This window comes from Somniosus microcephalus, chromosome 22 (assembly GCF_052327205.1).
Source record: "Somniosus microcephalus isolate GS21.2 chromosome 22, FLI_Smic_1.0, whole genome shotgun sequence".
NCBI lineage: Eukaryota > Metazoa > Chordata > Chondrichthyes > Squaliformes > Somniosidae > Somniosus > Somniosus microcephalus.
In genome coordinates, this window is record NC_141008.1 from 17,807,462 (window position 1) to 17,829,740 (window position 22,279).

General features: G+C 46.0%; 1 protein-coding gene and 1 long non-coding RNA gene across 3 annotated transcripts in view; one reads left to right on the forward strand and one right to left on the reverse strand.

Annotated features, from left to right (window-relative positions):
• The window catches only part of LOC147102067 (uncharacterized), a 221,532-nt gene extending 204,899 nt beyond the window's left edge, over window positions 1-16,633 (forward strand). Inside the window, exons 2-4 of one of the 2 annotated variants that reach the window (XR_015073204.1) lie at window positions 9,958-10,053; window positions 11,283-11,391; window positions 16,199-16,633. This is a non-coding gene — a long non-coding RNA (uncharacterized LOC147102067). Of the gene's footprint in view, window positions 1-9,957; window positions 11,392-16,198 lie in introns of both variants that reach the window. The other variant, XR_015073203.1, reaches the window with a different exon arrangement.
• A 3,359-nt stretch (window positions 16,634-19,992) lies between these two features.
• LOC147102069 (14-3-3 protein gamma-B) overlaps window positions 19,993-22,279 on the reverse strand; it is a 52,858-nt gene continuing 50,571 nt past the window's right edge. Inside the window, exon 2 of the mRNA XM_085964233.1 lies at window positions 19,993-22,115. Within this exon, the coding sequence (XP_085820359.1) occupies window positions 21,459-22,115 (657 nt within the window). The 3' untranslated portion in view covers window positions 19,993-21,458. The remainder of the gene's footprint in view (window positions 22,116-22,279) is intronic.

Sequence of the window (22,279 nt, forward strand, 5' to 3'; positions counted from 1 at the left end):
GAAGTAAAGGGAATTAAGGGTTATGGGGAGCGGGCAGGAATTTGGACATGAGTCTAGGTTCGGATCGGACATGGCCCTGTGGGTAGCGGAGCGGGCCCAGGGGCCGTGTAGCCTGATCCTGCTCCTATTTCGTGTGTCTAATTCTGTTAGATTCAGGAGATGGTTCTGTGATAGTAGATTGGCGGTTAGGATCAGATCAGCCATGATCTTATTGAATGGCGCAGCAGGCTCGAGGGGCCGATTGGCCTACTCCTGCTCCTATTTCTTATGTTCTTATGTTCTTATAACATCCCAGATTACTATATTCCTCCCCCCTTAAGATTTCAGTATGAATTTCTTAACAACCAACCATTCCTGAGGGTCACATAAGAAGTCTCCATTCACTATGTTCCATACGTGATGAATCTAACAGGTCAGTATCAATCTCTCTGGTGGCTTGCGAGCCCTTTGTGAACATCTAACAGTAAAGTCCCTGCTTGTTTGTGGTGAAGCCACCAGCTGCTCCTGAGCAGTGCTCAGAGTATCTGACTCTGCAACGATGGTTTCCTCTTGAAGAATAGGTTCCTGTGGAATTGTCTCTGTCCATGGTGGTGGCACCACAGATGCACTTGGATAACTGGGGGCAAAGCTGTCCTCAGCCATTGCATCTGGAACCTTCATTTCAATTTCCCCGTGTCTGTGAAGTATCTGATCTACATGTCTGCGTACTACCCTACCATCTCCCAACATGACCTTGTATGATACTGGCCCTGTCATTGAGTCTATGAAGCCAGGAATCCACTTTGGTCCATAACTGAAATTCCTGGTAAGGACCGCATCTCCTTCTCCAAAACTTCGGCTCTTTGTTCTTTTGTCATGGTTCTCTTTTTGTTTGTTTTGTCTGTTTTCCATTTTCCTTTTTAGGTCTGGGTGGACAAGGTCAAGAGTGGAGCGTAGTCTATGACCTAATAACGTCTCAGCAGGAGAGAGTCCTGTGGTGGATTGAGGTGTTATTCTGTAGCTGAACAGAACCTGTGACACTTTGGCTGCTAAACTCCCTTCTGCACTTTTTTTCATCATCTCTTTAAATGTTTGCACAGCTCTCTCCGCAAGTCCATTTGAGGACGGATGATATGGAGCCGAGGTCACCTGCACTATGCCATTGTTTCTCATGAACTCTTTTGTCTCTGTACTCACAAAAAAAGTGGCATTGTCACTTACCACGATCTCCGGTAGCCCTTGATTACTGAAGCTCCGACGCAGGCAGTCTATAGTAGTAGTGGAGGAAGCAGAATTAACAGGATAAACATCCATCCATTTGGAATGTGCATTAATGATTATGAGGAACATCTTCCCCATGAATGGACCCGCATAATCTAAGTGCAATCTTCTCCATGGTTTATCCGGCCACTCCCAGGGGTGGAGAGGAGCCGCTGCTGGTGCCTTCCTGTGTGCCTGACAAGTGCTGCATGTCTTGACTAGATTTTCTATCTCCTCATCTAGCTTTGGCCACCACAAGTAACTCCTAGCCAAGGCTTTCATATGCGAGACCCCAGGATGACACTGATGTAGTTGCCCTAGGATAGACTGTCATGCTGGTTGTGGAAAAATCACTCGTGCTCCCCACAACACGCAACCATCCTACACACTCAGCTCTGATTTCCTGACACTGTAGGGTGTGACGTCAGCCCCTTCCGGATGCTGTGGCCATCCCCTCACCACATATTCTCAAACTCTAGACAGTACTGGATCTTTACCTGTCCTTGTTCTTACTTGCTCTGCAGTCACAAGTGCCGTGTCAGTGTCCTCCAACATCAAAACTCTGTCCTCTGGAGCTGCACGGATAGGTGTGCCTGGCAGTGGAAGATGGCTCAAGGCATCTGCGTTCCCATGGTACTTGCCCACCTTGTAGATGATGACATACTCATATGCCCTCAACGTCACAGCCCACCTCTAGATCCGGGGTGACACCATCTGTGGAACTGCTTTCATTTCATTGAAAAGAGAGATAAGAGGTTTATGATCGGTGCATATGGTGAACTTCCTGCCATATATGTACTTGTGGAACCTCTGTAACCCAAACATTACTGCTAACCCCTCTTTGTCTAACTGGGAATAGTTTTTTTCCGCTGGTGTTAGAGTTCAGGACATAAACCCTATTGGTCTATCAGTTCCATCTTCCATGCGGTGTGAAAGAACTGCCCCCACCCCGTAAGGTGAAGCATCACAAGAAAGAATGATGTCTTTCTCTTCATTGTAGTGAACCAGCACATCCGACGACAGCATCAATTTCTTGGACTGTTCAAATGAAACCCCCTGCTCCTCTCTCCACTGCCACTGTGTCTCCTTGCGCAGTAGTTTGTGAAGCGGTGCTAACACTATTGACAAGTTTGGTAAAAACCTGTTATAATAGTTCAGCAGTCCCAGGTAAGCTTTTAACTCAGCCACATTGGTAGGAGCAGGGGCATCCTGCAGTGCTTGTACCTTCTCCTTGAGTGGATGGAGCCTGGTGGCATCCACTCTGTGTCCCAGGAACACTGCCTCATTCCCCAGGAAATGGCACTTACTCCTCTTGAGTCATAACCCTGCCCTCTCCAATCTCTGTAATACCTCTCTCAGAGTGCTCAGATGCTCCTGGTCGGTTCTTCCCATCACCAGAATGTCATCCAGATAGATGGAAACATGTGGAATCCCTTGCAGTACACCTTCGATTGTCCTCTGGAAAATGGCTGGACTAGATGAGACACCAAACGGTAAGTGGTTATATGTAAACAAGCCCTTGTGTGTATTTATGGTGACATACTTCTTTGATTCGTCATCAAGTGTAATCTCATATCCAACTTTGTGAATTTCTTTCCTCCAGCCAGGTTTGCAAAGAGATCCTCTGTTTTGGGAATAGGATATTGCTCTAGTTTGGACAACCGATTGACTGTCAATTTATAATCTCCACAGAGTCTTACCGAATTGTCCGGTTTCAAAACAGGTACTATGGAGCTGCCCATTCCGAACATTTCACTGGCTCCAGTATGTTCTCTCTCAATAGACGGTCAAGCTCAGCCTCTACCTTTGGCTTCATGGCATAAGGCACAGGCCATTGTTTAAAAAACCTTGGCGGTGCCTCCTTGTCTACATAAATCTTAGCTGGGGGGCCACTAAATGTGCCAAGTTCCTCCTTGAACACATTCTCATGTTCACTCAACACTTCTTGCAAAGTCAACTGTTTGCCCTCATCTATTTGATTTACTGCTCCCCAGTCTAATTTAAGCTCTTTTATCCAGCCCCGACCTAACAGGTTTGGTCCGGTACCCGATACTATAACTACAGGTAGCTGTTCCACTGTGTCCCTGTGCTGCACAGTCACATTAGCTGCACCTAATGCCGCTACTCATTCACCTGTATGGGCTAGATTTTCAGTGTAGACAGTTTTGGGGCGCTAACCTTAGCGCCCGCCCCAAAGTAGCGCCCCGTTGCCGGACATTCAGTGGCTTTGCCCTAAGAGGTTGGTGGAGCGCTAAAAGAGGCGTTCCACTACTATCTTTAGGCGCTAAGCCGGCGGTGCCGAGCGCAGCGCACGACAGACACTCTGGTGCCAGTGAGCTCTTAAAGGGGAAGGGTGCATGTGTTGGAGGAGGAGGAGGAGGAGGAGGAGGAGGAGGAGGAGGAGGAGGAGGAGGAGGAGGAGGAGGAGGAGGAGGAGGAGGAGGAGGAGGAGGAGGAGGAGGAGGAGGAGGAGGACATAAATACACCGTTCACAACAACACACTGGATCCTTCCACACAACACATGCAGACTGCCGTTTATAGTGCAGGAGGAGTCCCCTTTAATTTGCGCTCCCCAGGGTGTGTTGCGTTCCATTTTACAAACGCTCTGGACGCCAGCCGCAGAATGGGGCGGTCCGACTGAAGTTTGGATTCGGGGCGGCCAAAGGGCGTTGCACGAGGATGTGACGTCATTTTCTGCGCGCGCATCCGGGCGGCCGCTAAACTTTGCGCCGGCACTAACGGGCAACTTAATTTGGGGCGGGGCGCAAACTGCGCTGCGCCCGGGCGCTACACGAATAGCGCCCGAAAATCACTTCTCTTAAGGCGCTAACTGCTGGCGCAAGCAACTGAAAATCTAGCCCCAAGACTTTAACTCTGGAAATTTTGCACGGTTCCACAATTTTGAGCACTCTGCCTTGTTCATTATGGTTACACCGCACCCTGTATCGACTTCAAAGTTCACCTTAGAGTCATTTACTGTCAGTTGCAATGTGATAGGAGCCACTTTTGGAATGTTCTCTAACATGCTATACATTATGAACATGTCCTCTTCTTCCTCAGCTCCCCCGCTGATGTGGTGTGCTCCCTGTTTTTTCACTTCTCTTCCTTGATTTTGCTTTCCTCACCCTTTTTGTTTGGATTCCTCCACAGGTGATTTTGCCCTGCATGCTCGTTTTATGTGTCCTTGTTTCTCACATTTGTGGCACTTTTCCTCCAGAAACCAGCATTCACTCACCAGGTGATCACCCTTGCATCTGTAACATGCCTTCCCATGCTCACGCTATGGTTTCTGATGCACATTTAACACATAAAAGTCCCAGAGACCAGGTAAGGCCTCACAGCGTCGGTGGGAATCTCGAGCAGCTGCGGAGCTATAAAAGTCCCCAGAGACCAGGTAAGGCGTACCAGTCTCCAGTCTGGAAGGAGAGAGGTAAAAAGTAATCCAAGTGTGACGTCACCAGAAAGCGGGTAAGTGATTGGTTGGTAAGTATTTCTCCCTTTTAAGCTTAAATCTCTTTGGTTTATAGTTTCTAAGGTGTGATATTCACCATCTAGAATCGGGGCAGAGGATATTTAAGAATAATATTAATAAATTTAATTAATTACATAGAATGGGAGATCAGGCGATGTGTTGCTGCTGCAATATGTGGGAGCTGGTGAACACCATTGATGCTCATAGTGATCACATTTGCAGTAAGTGTTGGCTGCTCGAGGAATTCCGGCTCCGTGTTGAAGAGCTGGAGTCCGAGCTTCAAACACTGAGACACATCAGGGAGTGGGAGAGTTGCCTGGACTCTGTGTATCACGAGGTAGTCACACCAATTAGATTAATTAATTCAGATGCAGTCTGTGGCCAGGGTCAGGATGGTGTGACTAGAAGTGAGGCAGGTATGGGGATCCAGGAGGTAGTGTTGGAGGAGCCGCAGCCCTTGCACTTGTCCAACAGGTTCGAGGCGCTTACTCCCTGCGGGGACAGGAGCAGGGACTGCAGGGAGAATGAGCACCCTGGCCACAGCACCGTGGAGCAGGGGGCCATTCAAGTGGGGGGAGTTAAAAGAAATGTTGTAGTGGTAGGGGATAGTATCGTTAGGGGGGTAGATAGAGTTCTTTGCAGCTGAGAGCGAGAGTCCCGAAGGCTGTGTTGCCTGCCCGGTGCCAGGGTTAAGGACATCTCCTCTGGGCTAGAGAGAAACTTGGAGTGGGAGGGGGAGGATCCAGTTGTCGTGGTCCATGTTGGTACCAACGACATAGATAGGACAAGGAAGGAGGTTCTGCTGAGGGAGTTTGAGCAGCTGGGGGCCAAATTAAAAAGCAGAACCACAAGGGTAATAATCTCTGGATTATTACCTGAGCCATGAGCGAATTTGGCTAGGACAAATAAAATTAGAGAGTTAAATGCGTGGCTCAAAGACTGGTGTGGGAGAAATGGGTTTTGCTTCCTGGGACATTGGCACCAGTACTGGGGCAGGAGGGAGCTGTTCCGTTGGGACGGGCTTCACTTGGCCAGTGCTGGGACTAGAGTCCTGGCGGATCATATAACTAGGGCTGTAGAGAGGGCTTTAAACTAACTAGTGGGGGGGAGGTTCCTAGAGAGCAAATAATAAAAATGACAACAGAGAAGGTCATAGACTTAGGTAGCAGTGGGGAAATTAAAAACCAGAGCGTGTCAGGAAGGGGCAGAAGGTATGGAGTAAAAGGTAAAGTAATAAAAAGGGCAAAAGCAGGAACTAAGTGTCACAAAACATCTTTGAAAGTTCTCTATCTGAATGCACGTAGCATTCGTAACAAAATAGACGAGTTAATGGCACAAATAACTACATATGGGTATGATCTTGTGGCCATTACAGAAACATGGCTGCAGGGTGACAATGCCTGGGAATTAAACATACCAGGTTATTTAACGATCAGGAAGGACAGGCAGGAAGGAAGGGGAGGTGGGGTGGCTATGTTAATAAAGGAAGGAATCACTGTAATACAGAGAAATGATATTGGGTCAAAAGATTAGGATAATGAAACAGTTTGGGTGGAGGTAAGGAATAATAAGGGGAAAAAAACACTAGTGGGCGTAGTCTATAGGCCTCCGAACAGTTGCAACTCTGTTGGACGGAGTATCAATCAGGAAATAGTTGAGGCTTGTAATAAGGGAACATCTATAACTATGGGGGATTTTAACTATCATATTAATTGGACAAATCAAATTGGGCAGGGCTGCCTTGAGGATGAGTTCATTGAGTGTATTAGGGATGGGTTTCTTGAGCAGTATGTAACTGAACCGACCAGGGGGCAAGCAACCTTAGATCTGGTCCTGTGTAACGAGATGGGATTAATTAAAAATGTCCTAGTAAAGGATCCCCTTGGAATGAGTGACCATAACATGGTTGAATTCCATATTCAATTTAGAGGGTGAGAAGGTTGGATCTCAAACAAGCGTGTTAAGCTTGAATAAAGGAGACTATGAAGGTATGAGAGCGGAATTGAGTAGAGTGGATTGGGAAAATAGATTAAAGGGTAAGACGATACATGATCAGTGGTGTACATTTAAGGAGTTATTTTACAACTTCCAAAAAATATATATTCCACTGAGAAGAAAAGGGTGTAAAAGAAAAGACAGCCATCCATGGCTAAGTAAAGAAATTAAGGATTGTATTCGACTAAAAACAAGGGCATATAAGGTAGCCAAATCTAGTGGGAGGATAGAGGATTGGGAAAACTTTAAAAGACAGCAAAAAATAACAAAAAGATTGATTAAGAAAGGGAAGATAAATTATGAAAGTAAATTAGCAAAAAATATAAAAACAGATAGTAAGAGTTTTTATAGTTATATAAAAAGAAACAGGGTGGCTAAAGTAAATGTTGGTCCCTTAGAGGATGAGACCGGGAAATTAATGGTGGGAAATATGGAGATGGCAAAAACACTGAATATTTTACATCAGTCTTTACAGTAGAAGACACTAAGAATATCCCAACACTGGACAAACAGGGGGCTAAAGGGGGGGAGGAGCTAAACACGATCAAAATCACTAAGGAAGTGGTACTCGGTAAAATAATGGGACTCAAGGTGGATAAATCACCTGGACCTGATGGCTTACATCCTAGGGTCTTGAGGGAAGTGGCGGTAGGGATTGTGGATGCATTGGTAATAATTTTCCAAAACTCCCTGGACTCGGCAAAGGTCCCGGCAGACTGGAAAACTGCTAATGTAACACCCTTATTTAAAAAGGGCAGTAGACAGAAGGCTGGAAACTATAGATCGGTTAGCCTAACATCTGTGGTAGGTAAAATTTTGGAGTCCATTATTAAGGAGACAGCAACAGGACATTTGGATAATCATAATTTAATAGGACAAAGTCAGCATGGTTTTATGAAGGGGAAGTCATGTTTGACAAATTTGCTGGAGTTCTTTGAGGAAGTAACATATAGGGTGGATAAAGGGGAACCAGTGGACGTAGTGTATTTAGACTTCCAAAAGGCATTTGACAAGGTGCCACACAAAAGATTATTGCTTAAGGTAAAAAATCATGGGATTGGGGGTAATATTCTGGCATGGATAGAGGATTGGCTATCTAACAGAAGGCAGAGAGTTGGGATAAATGGTTCATTCTCAGACTGGCAATCAGTAACTAGTGGTGTTCTGCAGGGGTCAGTGCTGGATCCCCAACTCTTTACAATCTATATTAACGATTTGGAGGAGGGGACCGAGTGTAACATATCAAAGTTTGCAGATGATACTAAGATGGGAGGGAAAGTAGTGAGTGAGGAGGACATAAAAAACCTGCAAGGGGACATCGACAGGCTAAGTAAGTGGGCAGAGATTTGGCAGATGGAATACAATACTGGAAAGTGTGAGGTTATGCACTTTGGCAGGAAAAATCGTAGAGCAAGTTATTATCTTAATGGCAAGAAACTGGAAAGTACTGAAGTACAAAGGGATCTGGGGGTCCTGGTGCACGAAACTCAAAAGGTTAGTATGCAGGTGCAGCAAGTGATTAAGAAGGCCAATGGAATGTTGACTTTCATTGCTAGGGGGATAGAATATAAAAATAGGGAGGTATTGCTTCGGTTGTACAAGGTATTGGTGAGACCGCACCTGGAATACTGTGTACAGTTTTGGTGTCCATACTTAAGAAAGGACATACTTGCTCTCGAGTCAGTACAAAGAAGGTTCACTCGGTTAATCCCGGGGATGAGGGGATGGACATATGAGGAGAGGTTGAGTAGATTGGGACTCTACTCATTGGAGTTCAGAAGAATGAGAGGCGATCTTATTGAAACATATAAGATTGTGAAGGGGTTGGATCGGGTGGATGCGGGGAAGATGTTCCCGATGATGGGTGAAACTAGAACTAGGGGGCATAGTCTTAGAATAAGGGGCTGCTCTTTCAAAACTGAGATGAGGAGGAACTACTTCACTCAGAGGGTGGTAGGTCCATGGAATATGCTGCCCCAAAAAGCTGTAGAAGCTACATCATTACATAAATTTAAAACAGAAATAGACAGTTTCCTAGAAGTAAAGGGAATTAAGGGTTACGGGGAGCGGGCAGGAATTTGGACATGAGTCTAGGTTCGGATCGGTCATGGCCCTGTGGGTAGCGGAGCGGGCCCAGGGGCCGTGTAGCCTGATCCTGCTCCTATTTCGTGTGTCTAATTCTGTTAGATTCAGGAGATGGTTCTGTGATAGTGGATTGGCGGTTAGGATCAGATCAGCCATGATCTTATTGAATGGCGGAGCAGGCTCAAGGGGCCGATTGGCCTACTCCTGCTCCTATTTCTTATGTTCTTATGTTCAACAACCTGACCTGCAACTTGCTTAGCATTAGTCCTGTCTGAACCCTGTCTTTCTTTTACATCTCGGTTCGCTGTCTCTATGGCTTGAGCAAGTTCCAATGCTTTTTCATAAGTAAGCCCAGTCTCGGATAATAATCTACGCTGCATTCAGTCGTCCATTATTCCGCAAACTAGCCTATCTCTCAGCATTTCATTCTGGTTGTTCCCATAATTGCAATCTTGTGCTAATTTACGCAACACCGCGACATAGTCCATTCCACTCTCTTCCTCTTTTCTGTTCCTTGAATTAAACTTGAACCGCTGTACAATCTCACTAGGCTTGGGGTTGAAATGTTCTTTGAGCAAGGCCATTAATTCAACAAATGATTTGTCTCCAGGCTTTTCAGTGTAGGGGTTTTGCAAAATTCCCCTGAAAACAAGAGAAACATTGGTCCACATCGTGGATGAAGATTTATGTGTTTTGAATTGCCTCTGGGTCAGATCAATGTTTTAAAGCATGCTCAGAATCACGAAAGACTGCTGAGCTGGACTACAACGGAATTGAGGAAATTCGTGGAAGTATTCACACACATTGAGAAAGAACATCTTGATTAAAACTTGTGCTTTTGAGCCCGGTCAAACACAGAGGTTTACAGCTTGTAATGTGTTTGTGTGAAAGACCTGTCAATCAAACCAGGGAGGTCAGGAGTTGCCCACTTGACCCGAGGCCACAGAGACAGGTTGTTATGGCTGGCTATGATTCAGCAACCAATCACAGTCCTTTTTTTTGTGTACTGGCCAGACAGAACGGCAGGAGCATGAAAGACCTGTCAATCAAACCAGGGAGGTCAGGAGTTGCCCACTTGACCCAAGGCCGATTATGGCTGGCTATGTTTAAACAAGCAATTCAGTAACCAATCACAGTCCTTTTGTTTGTGTACTGGAACTTTAGGTGGGAATTTTTCCAGACAGAACGGCAGCAGCACACAGGTATAAAGATAGCTACTGAGAAGCTATCTGCCATCTTCTTTACTTCGCTGGACCACAGGTGAGCAGGGTGTTCTGACTCCTCAACAAGACAACCTAGCAAGGAGTTTGGGGTGGTGATTTAAGGGAATTGTTAAGATTGTTTAAATAACATTGTGGCCATTGTATCCCTCATTTTTGCCATCTGTACCCCCCCCCCTGTTGCATTTACTATGTTCGTGTGGTATAGTTTATATTTGATTATGGTTCTTTAGTTTAATAAATTTTGACTTTGCTCACATCCAAATCAATTGTCCGTTTTAATATCATTAATTATAAGTCCTCTAGTCAGAACTGAAAGGTGGGGTAGCGATTCAGAACCGCTGTTAAAATTGGTTTACAGTGCAGCAGGCAAAAAGGCTGCTGGCCAGGTATGTTACCATAAACCAGGTAATAGATGCCCCCCTACATCAGGACTGAGCAGATTCCTCATCAATCTGTAGGTTTGGCTTCCCACTGAACTAAGCAGAATGGCTTTCCTTTTTCCAGCATCCTTTATTTCATTTGGTTCGAAGAAATAACCCAACACTTCACAATATTCCTCCCAGGTTTGTGCTCGAATATCAAAAGCGGAGACCGTTCCTACCGTGGCAGCTATGCTCTCTTCCAACTGGTAGCTAACTTTAGCTCATGATTTTGTTGTTTAAAAGTCCCAGCAGACTTCTCTTCCTTATTCAGGGTCCTTTTTACCTCATCACCAAACGTGATAAATCCATGTAGTGGAACAAGAACTCGAAGAGGCGATATCTTAGAATTAGCACGAGTACTTTGTTAACAACTGTGTAGCAAACAAAACAGGCATGCATCCTGCATCCTGGCATTCCACCTTTGCTGACCTTGACAGGAAGCAACCCCCTGACCTTAACTAGTGGCAGCACTGGCTACAGCACCACCTGGTGGATAACCTTAATCATAACATCCCAGATTACTATAGCATGGATTCCTCTCCAGTTCAGACCGGGGCCTGAGTCTTCAACACTGGCTGAGTATTCTCAGCCATGGCTCAGTGGGTAGTATTCTTGCCTGAGTTAGAAGGTTGTGGGTTCAAGTCCCACTCCAGGGACTTGAGGATAAAATCTAGGCTGACACTCCAGTGCAGTACTGAGGGAGTGCTGCACTGTCGGAGGTGCTGTCTTTTGAATGAAACGTTAAACTGAGGACCCATCTGCCCTCTCCGGTGGATGTACAAGATCCCATGGCATCATTCCGAATAATTGTAGTACTCCTTCTGTCTTTTTACTCCATCCCCAGAGCTGGAATTCTTTAGCTGGGTTTCCTACCTGAAGGACTAGAGTGAACCAATTGGATTTCTACAACAATCTGACATTCATGGTCATTTCTTCATATACCAGCTCACAAGGTGACCAGATTTGATTGTATACATAATATAATTTATTATAGAGGGATTTGAACTTGAGGTGGGGGTTAATTGGTCTTCAGCAAAAGTGCAAAACGGATGATGGCAAATTGGTTTTAGTAAGACTCTATGCTCATTAGTTTATTTGATTGGCACAGGCTGAAAAACTCCAGAAAAAATATCAGTCACAGAGTCATAACTGCACAGAAGGAGGCCATTCAGCCCATCAAGTGGGTGCCGGCTCTCTGTAGAGCGATCCAGTCAGTCCCATTCCCCCGCTCTATCCCCATAGCCCTGCAAGTTTATTTCCCTCAAGTTCCTATCCTGTCTTCCCTTGAAAACATCGAATGTCTCCCCTTCCACCACTTCCATCGGCAGCGAGTTCCAGGTCCTCAGCACTCGCTGCGTAAAAAAGTTTTCCAAAACATTAAATCTGTGTCCCCTAGTCCTTGCACCATCAACTAGTGGGAACAGCCTTTCCCCGTCTAGCCTATCCAAACCCGTCATAATCTTGTACACCTCTATCAAATCACCCCTCAACCTCCTTTGCTCTAATGAAAACAAATCCAGCTTCTCCAACCTGTCCTTGTAGCTAAGATTCCCCTGTATCTGATACAAGCCCAGAATTTCACAGGACCAAACTACAGTCTCGAAGTTCAGCCGTACAGCGTCCACTTATGCGGCGCTAAACTGCCTCCTGGGGGAGTGTTAGCTAGTGCTCTGGGGGAGGGTTTAAACTAAAATGGCAGGGGGTTGGGAACCTGAGCAGGGGGACAGAGGAAAGGGAAACAAGGATAAAAGCAAAAGATAGGAAGGAGAAAAACAAAAGTGGCAGTCAGAGACATCAACGGTTTAAATCAAACATGGCCACAGTAAATAATAATTCTAATAGGTCTAAGAGCATTAAAAAAAACAAGCCTGAAGGCTTTGTGTCTTAATGTGAGGAGCATTCATAATAAGGTGGATGAATTAGCTGCGCAAATAGAGGTAAACGAATATGATTTGATTGGGATTACAGAAACATGGCTCCAGGGTGGCCAAGGCTGGGAACGCAACATCCAGGGGTATTCAAGATTCAGCAAAGATAGGCAAAAAGGAAAGGGAGGTGGGGTAGCATTGCTGGTTAAAGACGGGATTAACACAATTGTAAGGAAGGATATTCGCTCTGATGATGTGGAATCTGTATGGGTAGAACTGAGAAATACCAAGGGGCAGAAAACATTAGTGGGAGTGGTATATAGACCTCCAAACAGTAATGCGGAGGTTGGGGATGGCATTAAAAGGGAAATTAGAGAAGCGTGCAATAAGGGCACAGCAGTCATCATGAGTGACTTTAATCTACATATAGATTGGGCTAACCAAATTAGTAACAATACTGTGGAGGAGGAATTCCTGGAGTGTTTATGGGATGGTTTCCTGGACCAATATGTCGAGGAACCAACCACAGATCAGGTCATCTTAGACTGGGTATTATGTAATGAGAAAGGATTAATTAGCAATCTTGTTGTACGAGGCCCCTTGGGTCAGAGCAATCATAATATGATCGAATTCATCATTAAGATGGAGAATGAAGTAGTTGACTCAGAGGCTAGGGTCCTGAATTTAAATAAAGGAAACTATGATGGTCTGAGGCACAAGTTGGGTAGGATTGATTGGGGAATGTCACTCAAAGGGTTGACGGTGGATAGGCAATGGCAAACATTCAAAGACCGCATGGATGAACTACAGAATTTGTTCATCCCAGTTTGGCATAAAAATAAAACAAAAAAGGTGACTCAACCGTGGCTACCAAGGGAAATTAGGGATAGCATAAGATCCAAGGAGAGGACATATAAATTGGCCAGAAAAAGCAGTAAACCTGAGGATTGGGAGCAGTTTAGGATTCAACAAAGGAGGACAAAGGGATTAATTAAGAAGGGGAAAATAGAATATGAGAGTAAGCTTGCAGGGAACATAAAAACTGACTGTAAAAGCTTTTATAGATATGTGAAGAGAAAAAGATTGGTGAAGTCAAGCATAGGTCCCTTGCAGTCAGAATCAGGGGAATTTATAATGGGGAACAAAGAAATGGCTGACCAATTAAATACATATTTTGGTTCTGTCTTCACAAAGGAGGACAAAAATAACCTCCCAGAGATGTCGGGGAACATAGGGTCTGATGAAAGGGAGGAACTGAAAGAAATCAGTATTTGTAGGGAAATGGTGTTAGGGAAATTGATGAGATTGAAGACCGATAAATCCCCAGGGCCTGATAATCTACATCTTAGGGTACTTAAGTAAGTGGCCCTAGAAATAGTAGATGCATTGCTGATCATCTTCCAACATTCGATGGAATCTGGAACAGTACCCATGGATTGGAGGGTAGCTAATGTTACCCCACTATTCAAAAAAGGTGGTAGAGAGAAAACGGGGAATTACAGACCGGTAAGCCTGACATCGGTAGTGGGGAAAATGCTAGAGTCCATTATAAAAGATGTAATAGCAGGGCACTTGGAAAACAGTGACAGGATCGGACAAAGTCAACATGGATTTACAAAAGGTAAATCATGCTTGACTAATCTACTGGAATTTTTTGAGGATGTAACTGGTAAAATAGATAAGGGAGAACCAGTGGATGTGGTGTATTTGGACTTTCAGAAGGCTTTTGATAAGGTCTCGCATAAGAGATTAGCATGTAAAGTTAAGGCACATGGGATTGGGGGCAAGGTATTGACTTGGATAGAGAACTGGTTGACAGACAGAAAGCAAAGAGTTGGAATAAACGGGTCTTTTTCCGAGTGGCAGGCAGTGACTAGTGGGGTACCGCAGGGATCGGTCCTTGAACCCCAACTATTCACAATATATATTAAAGATCTATACAAGGGAACTAGATGTAATATCTCCAAATTTGCAGACGACACAAAGCTGGGTGGGCGTGTGTGCTGTAAGGAGGATGCCGAGAAACTCCAGAATGATTTGGACAGGTTGGGTGATTGGGCAGAAGCATGGCAGATGCAAGATAACGTGGATAAATGTGAGGTTATCCACTTTGGTGGCAAAAACAGGAAGGCAGATAGATTGGGAGAAGGGGAAGTGCAACGAGACCTGGGTGTCTTTGTGCACCAGTCACTGAAGGTAAGCATGCAGGTGCAGCAGGCGGTTAAGAAGGCAAATGGTATGTTGGCCTTCGTAGCGAGAGGGTTCGAGTACAGGAACAAGGATGTCTTGCTGCAGTTGTACAGGGCCTTGGTGAGACCACATCTTGAGTACTTTGTGCAGTTCTGGTCACCTTATCTGAGGAAGGATGTTCTTGCCATGGAAGGAGGTCAGCAAAAATTCACCAGGCTGATACCTGGGATGGCAGGAATGATGTATGAGGAGAGATTGGGTCGATTGGGCTTATACTCGCTGGAGTATAGATGAATGAGAGGGGATCTCATTGAAACTTATATAATCCTGACAGGACTGGACAGACTAGATGCAGGAAGGATGTTCCCGAAGGTCGGGGAGTCCAGAACCAGGGGTCACAGTCTAAGAATAAGGGGTAAGCCATTTAGGACACGGATGAGGAGGAATTTCTTCACCCAGAGAATGGTGAACCTGTGGAATTCTCTACCACAGAAGGCAGTAGAGGCCAATTCATTAAATATATTCAAGAAGGAGTTGGATATATTTCTTAAGGCTAAAGGGATCAAGGGGTATGGGGAGAAAGCAGGGACAGGGTACTGAATTTGGATGATCAGCCATGATCGCATTAAATGGCGGAGCAGGCTCGAGGGGCCGAATGGCCTACTCCTGCTCCTATCTTCTATGTTTCTATGTTAGCCTCCAATATGGTGAGCAGGAAGCGCACACTCATTACGAGCTGAACGTGCGCAGCCTGCCATATTGGTAATGGGCAAAAAATTGGCGTGCTGTGTTCACGTCCTTTGCATATGCAAATAAGGGGACCAACGTCAGTTTGAGTCCCCCATTATAAGACTGGTTTCCCCTGAGGCAACCGGCTGCAATCAGGAAAACCAGGCCCACATACAGCCTAACAGGTGATTCTTAAAGGGACCTCTGCAGGCCGCAACCAACAAGGCAAGTATTTAAAATATAACTTACTTGAATGTGGAGCCGGCAGGAGTAGGAATTCCTCTCCCACCTCCACATTCAAAGAACGTGGGCTGGTGCAGGCACCGCTACCTCACCCCTGCCCACTGCTACCTCCTGATTTGATCATCCCCTTTCCCGACCCGGTCCCCTTTAATCGCTTATCTTACGGCGGCTGCTGGCGTCGTAGCATCCCGATCTTCCATCCCGCATTGCTGGTGAGCTGCCTGTAGCTCCCTGGCAATGAAGCCCGAGGCCCAATATCGAGTGCGCCTCTGGCCTCACCATCAGGCGCAGGGATCATTCCCTGCATTGCCCCCACCCCAACCCCCGCACTGCCAAAAATGGGTGCGCCCGCACTTCCAGACCCACTTCCCAATGCCCAGAATTCCAAAGGACCAAGCGAATTCCCATTGGGCAGAATTCTAATAACCTAAGCATTTCCCATTGGAAGGAACTTCAATGGGTTAAAGCACTTCTTGTTCATTCCGTGGTGTGGAATGCCACTGGTCCAGTCGCTGCCTATGCACTCAGTCTTGTTGTGCAGAACCTGTGATCCAAGTACCTTTCTTAAATCCTAGTGCAAATCCCAATTATCCATTTGTTAGCACTCAAGGTGCTAAATGCAATGTACTCAATCTGTCACGCTTTTTGGGTCTGTGCAGCATTGTGTGCAAAACGTAGCATTTTATGGAGTGTTTTAATTCAGGTCGATTTGCTCAAATTGTCTCTTTAGTCCTACAGCTGGCGGCGCTCTCCATTCAGGCACAGAATGTCCTTACAAGTGAACTCTACGTCAAGATTCCCTTGTACTAGATGGTGGCTGAAAGGACCAGTTTGTTTAATTTCTTGCAGTGCAGTGACCATAAGAACTACTGAACAACAGGCTAAGTGAAAGAAAACTCTGTGACCTTATTGGTGACTGTGCTGGAGCAACCTTATATATATATTTTAAATCACAGCTTTTCTTTGGCGCCTGTGGTATTTACGGTGCCCGTTGGTGGACTGTGGCTGGAGCTCAGAATACCTCCAGAACCTCAGTCGATTCAGGCACCTCGAGCTCTTCTCAGACAGTTTGCTCTGGAAAACCACCGAGAACTTAAACCCACATAGCAGGACAGCAGGCAAGCAAAAACCACAGCCGCACAAAAATAAAAATCATTTGCAAATTGATTGAATGCTGCGACATGTTCTCATTCAAACACCCAGACTGGCATGGATTCCTCTCCGGCTCAGACTACCACCCCCGTGTCATTAATATTGGCTGAGCAATGTCAGCGTGGCTCAGTGGGCAGCACTCTTGTCTCTGAGTCAGAAGGTTGTGGGTTTAAGCCCCCACTGCAGAGACATTAAGCACAAAATCTAGGCCGACACTCCAGTGCAGTACTGAGGGAGTGCTGCACTGTCGGAGGTGCCATCTTTCATTTGAGACTTTAAACCAAGGCCCCGTCTGCCCTCTCAGGTGGACGGGAAAGATCCCATGGGACTATTCAAAAAAGAACAGTGAAGCTCTTCCCCAGTGCCCTGGCCAATATTTATCACTCAATCAACAGATTACCTGGTCATTATCACATTGCTATTTTGTGGGAGCTTGCTGTGCGCAGATTGGCTGCCCTGTTTCCTACATTACAACAGTGACTACACTTCAAAAAAGTACATCATTGTCTGCAAAGCGCTTTGGGACGTCCCGAGGTCGTGAAAGGCGCTGTATAAATGCAAGTCTTTCTTCCACTCGTACGGCTTATTCAGCAGGCTGGAGTTACAGTGGAAACCAGTGCACAAGTATAAAATCTCACGGCTAAACCCGATCGACACAAGTGGCTACTGCCACTTGGCACTGTGTGCTTGACCTTTAAGGAGCTGCAGACTCCTCAAGAGGCTCTGACTTGAAACTGCGGAGAGATCGGGTTAGTAAGCTCCCCTTTGGCACCGGAACACTGGGCTGCTTCCCTCCATTGCTCACACTGTATGTGCCACTTCACATTGCGCTTCCTGTTAACTCCCCCTTTCTCCCCACTGAGGATCGTCTTCCCCCCAAACAACTGGTCTGCAATGAAGGAAACACAAACTGTTTCTTGTAAAATCAGTAAAAGGCCTAGCTTTTCGGAAGAGGGGGCAGGCGGAGAGAAACATAGTGCTCATCACTCAGTGATGCATTAGGAAGATACAACGCGTGTAAAGGCATATGCGTTTTGGGATGGGGAAGGGACCACAACAACTTGCATTTATATAGCGCCTTTAACATAGTAAAACATCCCAAAGCGCTGAATATATGTCTCATCTCCTCAGCGCACATCAGCTCAGTCACGATTCCAAACTCACTGTGGCCTCAAACCTATCTTGTTACGCTGTGGCATAAACTGAAACGCCTTTCCGCATCAGTGGCTCCTCTCTGGTGTCGACAGACTGTCAACCAATGTCCGTATCCTGGCAGCTGCCCAATGCTCCGAGGTACAAAGCAGTGGGAGGCCCCGAATGCACTACAATTTTCACCCATTCCTGTCAGTTATTGCGTGAAAATTAAAGTGTGCAACAGACACGTTCAAGAAAAAAAAATGGTTCAGAGTCCCTGTGGCTGAGTGGCACTGCACACAATACCATTGTCACAGCTAGAGGTCAGGGCCGGACTGTATAATTGCACTCACAGTGGAGACTGCAGCGTGAAACTTGACAAGGTTGGCGAGTCTGCCTGTACCTGTATTGGGACTTGCTGGAACAGCCTCAAGTCAAAAAAAACACAAGACCGCAGCCGCACAGAAGGCAGGAAGCTGCTTTGCTTAAATGTTAGCTAAAGCTGGACGGCGACCGAGTCTTCCTGATACGGTCAGGGAACCTCAGCAGCTGTCAGCAGCCACTCTTGGATTATGGGATGGATGGGCCCTGCTGGAAATAGGGAATAGTTGATTGGACAGAAAAAGTGTCCAAACCCTGCTCTATGGTTATCTAAATAAAGAGGGGAGTTTTGCATTGGAGAAATAACTAGAACATCACATCACCATCATTACTTGGTGAGGAAGTTAGAGGAGGGGGAAGTTCAAAACAGCAGGTTTCAGGTTATAGCTCTGTCCAGTTTGGTCACAAACCCTCACCCTCATGTGACTCAAGAAGAACCATTATTAGCCAAACCAAGCTCCGAGCTAACTACGTCAAGCACTTTCCGGATCCGTGAAGTAGGTGCAATGGACAGGCCACTATGGCAGACAGCTAGAAAGGTACCTATTGCCAGGGATATACTCCACATTATTGGTGGAGTCAGGCTGCGGAATGAGAGAGAGAGAGAGACAGAGAAAGAGGGAGAGAGGGGAATTCTGCCCCTAATAAGGTTAGTGAAATCAAACCTAACACTGTTAAATCCAAATCATCTGCTCCTATGAGGTGGGAATCCGACATTGAAACTGCAGGGACTGTAAATTGGGGCAGGATTGACCTCTGTTGGGATTCTGCTTTTCATTGGCTCCCAAGTGAAATAAAGAGCTTGCAGTTTTACAGTACTTCCCCCATCCTCGGGACACCCCAAAGTACTTTACAACCAATGGATTACTTTTAAAGTGTTGCTTTGTAGCAAGGTCCCGCAAACAGCAAAAAGATAAAACGATCAGATAATTTGTTTTGGTGGTGTTGGTTGAGAGACAAACATTGACTAGGACACCAGCAGAGATCACCTGCCATGGGATCTTTTATGCCCACCAGAGCAGGCAGACTTGGTTTAAGGTCTCATCCAAAAAGCGGCACCTCTCGACAATGCAGCGGTCCCTCGGTAGTACACAGAAGTACCAATTCAGTTTATGTGCCCAAGTCCTGGAGTGGGACTTGCCCCACGACTATCTGAGTTAGAACTTCCAACAAGCACCGCATCCGCCTGTGCACCACTCTATCCCGAGGTCACTCTTAGGGAATGTCCATTGGGATCTTGGGCTCCCCCAGACATCCCACAAGTCACACCACCTAACACACACACCCAGTGGACGCCCCCCCCCCCCCCCCGCAAACGCTTGCAGGAAGCGTTTGTGCTGCACGGGGCCTTCTGAGAGTCCCACAATACGTATTCAAGCAACAATCCATCTCCGAGGAAGTGTTGGCACAACATTGTTGAGTGGCTCCAATCTCCAGATTGTGGTCCCCACAGGCAAGCGCCAGCCCAACATCCCGCCAGGTCTGCAGGATGGGCACCGCTGTACTCCTGGCACTCGCACGCCCCAGTATGCAAATAGCCCTTAAACCTGGGGTGGGGTCATGGCCGTTTCCACCGGTTGTCTGGTGAATTTACGGCAGTGGATTGGGAGGGAAGCCCCACAGCAATCACCCCACCCTGTGCATGTTTTCATATAAATTCAGGTACCACCACAATTCAGACTTCAGGTTTTGATTATCTGGCATCGGAGGTGCCCAACTACAACACAGCACTTTCTAACCCCGTCCTTCCCCCAGCATCAGCTCCAAGGTCCCGACCCCCACCCCAGACTGCCCAATGTCCTAGATTCTTAGCACACCTAAGACACAGACAAAGAATGAAAGGGACTGAAGAGGCACTCTGCGTAAGCAGTAGAACTGATTTGCGATTTTATTAGCCTGTGTGCGACTGCTACATAATGACTCACATTCAAGATATTCCATTACCGATAAAACTGCTAAGGAATGGTCCATTGTGTGAAAGAGCTTCCCCACAGATACACTGAGCGGGAGATAAAATAATGAAGTCACTTGCTCAAACTGTGAGAGTTCACCGCATAACATGACAAAAAGCACAAAGAGAAGCCTCACACTAACAAGTTCTGGTAAAAGCTCCTACACTGTAATCATTTCACTAACAAAACACCAGACATTAAGATTAAGCTAGAACACTGGTGCTTTTAACAAATCAATTACATAACTGCATGTCACTATAGTAACGTCCATAACAGACCAATTAACTGTGAGGACCGTTTGGGTAGAGCGTACTCCAGCAAATCAGTTACATTTGAAGACTAGTATTTTTGCCATAAGAATACATCACACCTATAAGTTAATAAATCTCAGCTACTGTTTAAATACGTCACCAGCATGCACAATATTGGAGCATAATCATATTACACTTGATAAGACAGCATAATAGGCAAGTGCGTTTCTTTTTTTAAAAAAAACACAAATAAGCTGCTTGAAGATCGATTCCCATTATTTTTGTCTTTTACGAAATCTGCCTTCGATTCAGCCTGACCCAAAAAAATGATCCCTGCATTTCCAGTAACACATGGAGGGGACTAAAATGGTAACTAGACTAATCTGTGGTCTAAAACGGCACCAGTTAAAAAAATGGCAGGCCCTCAACATCCAATTGGCTGACTAGGGTTGCACCCAGTCGTAAAAAGGCGTCAATGCTTCCGAAAGCAACACGTCTGCCAGCGGGTTTAAACTAAACCTGGTCACTGGTAGATCTGCAAAATTATTTTTAGATCCCGTTGTTTCTATGTTTTTTTAAAAAAAAAAGACAACGGGATCTTCACAATTCATAATTTTTTTTAGGACCTAAGCCACAATCAGTTTCTAATTAGGAGTTTGGGAGTCCAGGAACACACTTATGGCTTTATAAATTAGTTTTTTTTGTTTTTTTTAAATAAAACAAATAAATAAAAAAATATTTAATACTGTATTTTATTAATACTTTTGATTTTTTACTTTTCAAAAAAACAATGGAGGTTACTGAAACCACTAGAGTATTATTTTTTATGTGCAGACCTCATCATTCAAGTTTAACTTCAGTCTAGCTTTACGTTAAATGAAACAACTCCACTTATTTAACTACAGAACAGTCCAAATGCCAGTGTGTGGCTCCCATTCCGTACCAGCACAGCCAAGTCTGACTTTCCGCTAGTGGTGTTTTGGCAAATGTCGAAGAGGCGTCAACAGGGCGGAGAGTGAGGGGAGGGGGTAACCAGAAGCTCTCCCCCCCCCACCCCAAGTGGAAAAAAAAAGACTGCGGTCGCAGCTGCAGCAGCCAGTTTCCCCCTCCCCCCCAGGGCTTAATTGTTCCCTTCCCCGCCTTCATCATCCTGCTGGTCGCTTGTCCAGAGCGTCAGGTTGTCGCGGAGGAGCTGCATGATGAGGGTCGAGTCCTTGTAGGAGTCCTCGTTGAGGGTGTCGAGCTCAGCGATGGCGTCGTCAAAGGCAGTCTTGGCCAGGTGGCAGGCCTGCTCGGGGGCGTTCTGGATCTCGTAGTAGAAGACCGAGTAGTTGAGGGCCAGGCCCAGCCGGATGGGGTGCGTCGGTTGCATGTGCTCCTTGCTGATCTCATGAGCCTCGCCGTAGGCCTTCTCCGAGGACTCCACCACCGTGGCGCGCTTCTCGCCGGACGCCACCTCGGCGAGATAGCGGTAATAGTCCCCCTTCATCTTCAGGTAGAAGACCTTACTCTCATACTGCGTGTCGCTGCAGTTTTTGATCAGGTAATTGTCTAAGAGGTTGAGCACGTCTTGGCACACAGACTCCAGCTCCTTCTCGATTTTCTCTCTGTAGGCCCGTACCATCTCAATCTTCTTCTCGTTGCCATCTGCGGAGGTCTTCTGCTCGATGCTGCTGATCACCCTCCAGGACGAGCGCCTCGCCCCCACCACGTTTTTGTAAGCGACAGAGAGAAGATTCCTTTCTTCATTGGAAAGGGCTTCATTCAGTTCCGTTACCTGCCAGGAAGATGCAAAGAAAATAACGTTAGAGAAAAAAAAGCAATAATACCAGCATCTTTAACCATAACGAGAGGATGTAGATTTAAGATAATTGGCAAAATAACCAGAGGGGTTTGGAGGACAATTTTTTAAAATTTAAATGCAGCGAGTTATGACGATCT